Source organism: Pterocles gutturalis, unplaced genomic scaffold (assembly GCF_000699245.1).
Source record: "Pterocles gutturalis isolate BGI_N339 unplaced genomic scaffold, ASM69924v1 scaffold23428, whole genome shotgun sequence".
NCBI lineage: Eukaryota > Metazoa > Chordata > Aves > Pterocliformes > Pteroclidae > Pterocles > Pterocles gutturalis.
The window spans coordinates 14,195-18,533 of NW_010118696.1; the positions used below are offsets into that span (position 1 = coordinate 14,195).

The window sequence follows — 4,339 nt, forward strand, 5'->3', positions numbered from 1 at the left end:
AGCGCCAGTATTTCAGCCCCACAGCATCTCTCACCCACCAGCGTCTGCCCGGCCAGAGCACCGCTCAGTGCGGCCGATGGAGGAGCAGCAGGTACCATGACGCACGTACGGCGAGGCAGGCTCCCCAAACCCCCTTCTGTGTTCAAAGATGCACCCGAGGGCTCTGCACCCCGCAGCTTCTCGGACATTCCCTCTACGTGTGCAACCGGCCATCAGCATGCACACGCCGTACGTCTGCAAGGTCCCTTCCTCAGCCACTGACGCAGCTCTGAGCTGCTCCGCACGCACCGTGCAAAGAACAGCAAAGAGCACCCGGGCTGCTCTGCTTCTGCCTTTGGCCACAGACACCCAGGATATCCTGAGCTTTCAGTACGAATCAACACGAATTGAGGTCTTTGCGCAGGAGAGTCCAACGAACAGCAACGGCAGCACACACACGAGGCGCCCAGACAGGACGACTGACCGACAAACGGAGCCATGAACACGGCGTCTGCCTGTGGCTGCCGCGCCCATGGAGGAAGAATCTTCCCGTGACAGCACCACCACGAGATCGGACGCGTCGGACGCAGCGGGTGAGACCAGCAGCAGCGTGTCACTGGGGGGAAGCTACACGTGGCACAGGCAGCATCCTCCACCCGGAGAAATCCCCGCGAGGCACAAACACTGAAGGCATGAGTAGCACACATCTCACCTAAGGCCTGAAAATAAACTGTCCGGGTGCAGGCACGTCAAAGGCAACAGAAATGGCCAGCAGTGGGCTGGGAAAACAGGACGGTCGGCCAGGATGGAAGGGACATTCTGGGGACTCCCGTCTGCCCAACACCCAGGCGGAGCACCCCTCCGTCACGCCATCGACTGAAGCCAACCGGTGACGGGACACGTTCCCGGAGAGCGTGCGGAACAGCCCCGAGACACCGCCCCTGCGAGCTGACCGACAGACAGCGGCACGGGGAGAGGCGCGGACACAGACACCAGCCGTTCGGGAAGAGAGAGGAGTGCTGCCCTGGCAGTCAGGCACGCCCCTCGGAAAACCTCGGGAAGATGAGAGAAGGGAGACAGAAAGCGGTACGGTGAGCAGCAGGAGCAGCAGCAGGACTCCAGCGGGGACCTGCACGTGGAAAATAAACCTTCTCACCAGCCTGGTCCGAGCACAGAGATGGGCACCGTAACACCGGGAATACTCAACCCGAGGGAAGCCAGTGAAGACTCTCACCCTCAACGCAACGGTGACTGGTTTTTATTCCAGCTAAGCAGCTAGAGCTGGAACACACCATCAGAGAGGGCAAATAGTGTAACCACAGGAGCCTTCCCTGGAACGGAGTGTTATTACCTTAACGAGGTATTGACATACATCTGAATTCCATCTCACTGTGGAAAAAGACGACTCTTGATGTTCTACAGAGGAACTCCGAAGTGAAGCACCAGAAAAGCTAACACCACACCACCTCAGAATACCCTGTGATATTTTTAGAGTCCCTACGTTAATCATAGAACTGCACTTAGCAGAAAGTTTATACCTTGCCTGCACATGCACAAACACTCCTCTCTTGTCTAGAGCTTATTCAGGAAACTGCCTGCAGGGAAGAGTTAGCCATCTGGAAAGTTTTCTTCTGATTTAATTACAAAATAGTCTCGGTCTTCTCACAGAAAAAGGATGTGTTTCCGTCCTTCCCTAGAGAATGCTAAATATATTTTACTCCAGCTTAAAAAAAAAAAAACCACCAAGAAACAAAATCCACCCAAACAAAAAAAGACCCCGAGCCCACTCACCCATAGGCTAAGCCTCTGCAAAAGCTGTAAGCCCAAGATATTTTTTTTCAAGTCATTAACATGGGAAAAAAGATTGGATTTGGTGGCAAATAATTAAATGTATTTTATAGCAGGAAGCAGATGTCTCCCATCCCAACTCGTGTCCCATCCCAAGTGCTCAAGTTCCCTGTTCACCTACACCTCAACCCAGCCTTTTGGTCCTTCCTCTTGAATTTCTGTGATTCATTCAAATCTGTACATTCTTTGCAAGAAGAAAGAGCAGTTGGATTCAGTGGAAGAGACATTAAACAGAACCACCAGAGAAGCATCTCTGTCCTGCCCTCAGGAGCTCCATTGGTGAACGGTCCTTTTAAAGTGCATGTGTGAAAAAAAGGGGTACTGGGAGTGGAGCCCCCCACACTCCAGTGGGGACCCATCCTCCCCATCATGAGACAGGAGGAATAAAATCTTCAGCAATTTTATCTGCTACCTTAAGCCGTGTCTGCCCTCCTCATCCCCCCACCCGTCCTGAACGCTAAGACCCTGCCCCGCAGGGCACCAGTCACTCAGGGGTGTGAGAATGCCCCAGCCTCCGGCCCCTGGAATGCTCTCATCACAGGCTCCTGAGCACGTCCCTGTTCTCTACCCCAGCTGCTGCTCCCTGAGGCACTGGAGCCCTCCTGATTCCCCGAGAGGAACTGGTCAGCCACCGGACTGGATGAAATCAATCCAGTCCTGCTGGGCAGAAGGCAGCCTTGCTGGTGAACCCGTCACAAAGTCTGCGCAATTTCTCCACCTGACGGTGAGGCTCACCCACAGGGATGCCCTAGCTCACAGCCCCAGAGGGATCACTTCCCTGCATTCGAACGCCCTTCGATAGACAGCTTGACCTCCTGGGGAATGAAAGAGGGACGGAGCAGAGCGGGCCGAGGCTCCTCTGCCTGCATGCTGTATCTTTGGAAGCCCAGGGCTGTCCAGCCGTGCTGGCTGCCAGCCTCAGGCTGAAAGGGTTCTGCATGAGAGCTCTGGACCGTGCCGTCCCTATCTGTGTGGCTCTTCCTTTCAGCAGCTCTGTCAGACGGTTCTCTGGACCCCTGAGCTGTTCTGTCCGATCTCTCCCTAGTAGATATCAACTGATCTGTCAGAGGGGAGTTAGCCTGAGAAGCGGAGTTGCCATTCATGCTCTGTAAACTGATTGATATGCAGACATCGCCCACTTGCAGCCTGTGGCAGGGCAGAGCAAAGAGCTGCGCAGTCCGCCCGGGGCTGCAGGAAGTACACAAAGAAGGGGTGCTCTGGGGGCACATCAATGCTCACTTTGCTTTGTTGCTCCCCCACCACGAAATGCAGCGTGACCAGCCCAGGCCACTGGCTTTCCTGAATATCCACCATGGTGCTGGAGTCGATCTTCAGGCCCCCGCTCACCTCCGCACTGCGAACAAAGTCTTGAGTCTGCAGGTCCTCCACCCGCTTCAGCTCTCCCGTCGCCAGCTGGATGATGGCTCCCTTCATGAAGTGAGATGGCAAGCGCGAGGAGCCGGGCGGCTGCAGCTGGGCCGGGTCCTTGTCAAGCACGCTGCCTCGAGCCTGCGCATCCGGGCTCTGCCTCACCAGGGGTTCTGAAGCGGAAGACCTGATGGGCTCAGATCCAACGGGAACCAGGACTGGCTTGCCGTTGGCTATCACCATTCCTTTGGTTAATTGTCTTTGTCTAACTGGCTCTTCAGGGGACACGAAGTACGGACTCCTCGGGGACTGGCTGTTCTCGGCAGCAGGCTGCCCCACCGAGTTCCTCAGCATGTCCTTCGACTCCCCCTGCTGATCAGGGACATTATGGCCAAGGTTTAAAGGGCTCGGGTCATCTTTCCTCTGGGCTGCCAGAACACGGTAATCCTGAGATGCCAACACCCCCACCACCCTCTGCACCTCCAGGTCGGTGTCTGGTGTGCTTCTGTGAGGTGGCACAGAGACCTCTGTTCCCAGCGCCTGGTAACCTGAAGGGAACTGTCCGTCGACCACACCTCCCACTGCAGCCCCCAGCAGACAGTCTTCGGCTTTGCTGCTGGCGGAGTCCATGGCCTCGCTAGTCCTCTGCACCACACTATGCTCCAGGTGTCTCTGGCCACCGTTGGCAGCAGCTACCTCTGAACTCAGCTCACTGTCTTGCTGAGGAGACCCGGGGCTTCCACCTGCTGGAGGTGCCTCGTACGCCGAATACCCGGGTGGGAGGCGGGACATCTGATAATAAACAGGAATTCCTCCTGGTGCGATATCCAACGGCTGGGTCCCAGCATGGTGCTGCGTCTGGCCAGAAGGAGACATTGCAGAAGCAGATTTGTTGAAGGTGTGGGTGGGAGAGGTAGTCTGGGGAGAAGGAGCGGCTTCTTCCGTGAGCAGAGAGGCGTATGGCACAAAGTGGGGGACATGAGAGGCGGCGAGGTTGGTGGAAGGAGACAGGAGAGGACTAGGCAGGAAGCCAGGAGGGACGGCGTAGGGCACCGTGTAATGCGAGCCAAGGAACTGCAGGGACGTCGGCGGGATCTGCGCGTAGTGCAGGGGAGGGTAGGGCACCCCCGGGTGCTGGATTATC

At 56.4% G+C, this 4,339-nt stretch overlaps 1 protein-coding gene across 1 annotated transcript; it reads right to left on the minus strand.

The window, feature by feature from the left end:
* Positions 1–2,597: 2,597 nt before the first annotated feature.
* Positions 2,598–4,335, minus strand: ATXN1L (ataxin 1-like; the record flags this gene model as incomplete). The annotated part of the gene is given in 2 exon segments (XM_010076332.1): positions 2,598–3,024; positions 3,026–4,335. Coding segments are annotated over 2 exon segments (1,737 nt in total), but the record flags the coding sequence as incomplete, so codon positions are not given.
* Positions 4,336–4,339: the final 4 nt, after the last annotated feature.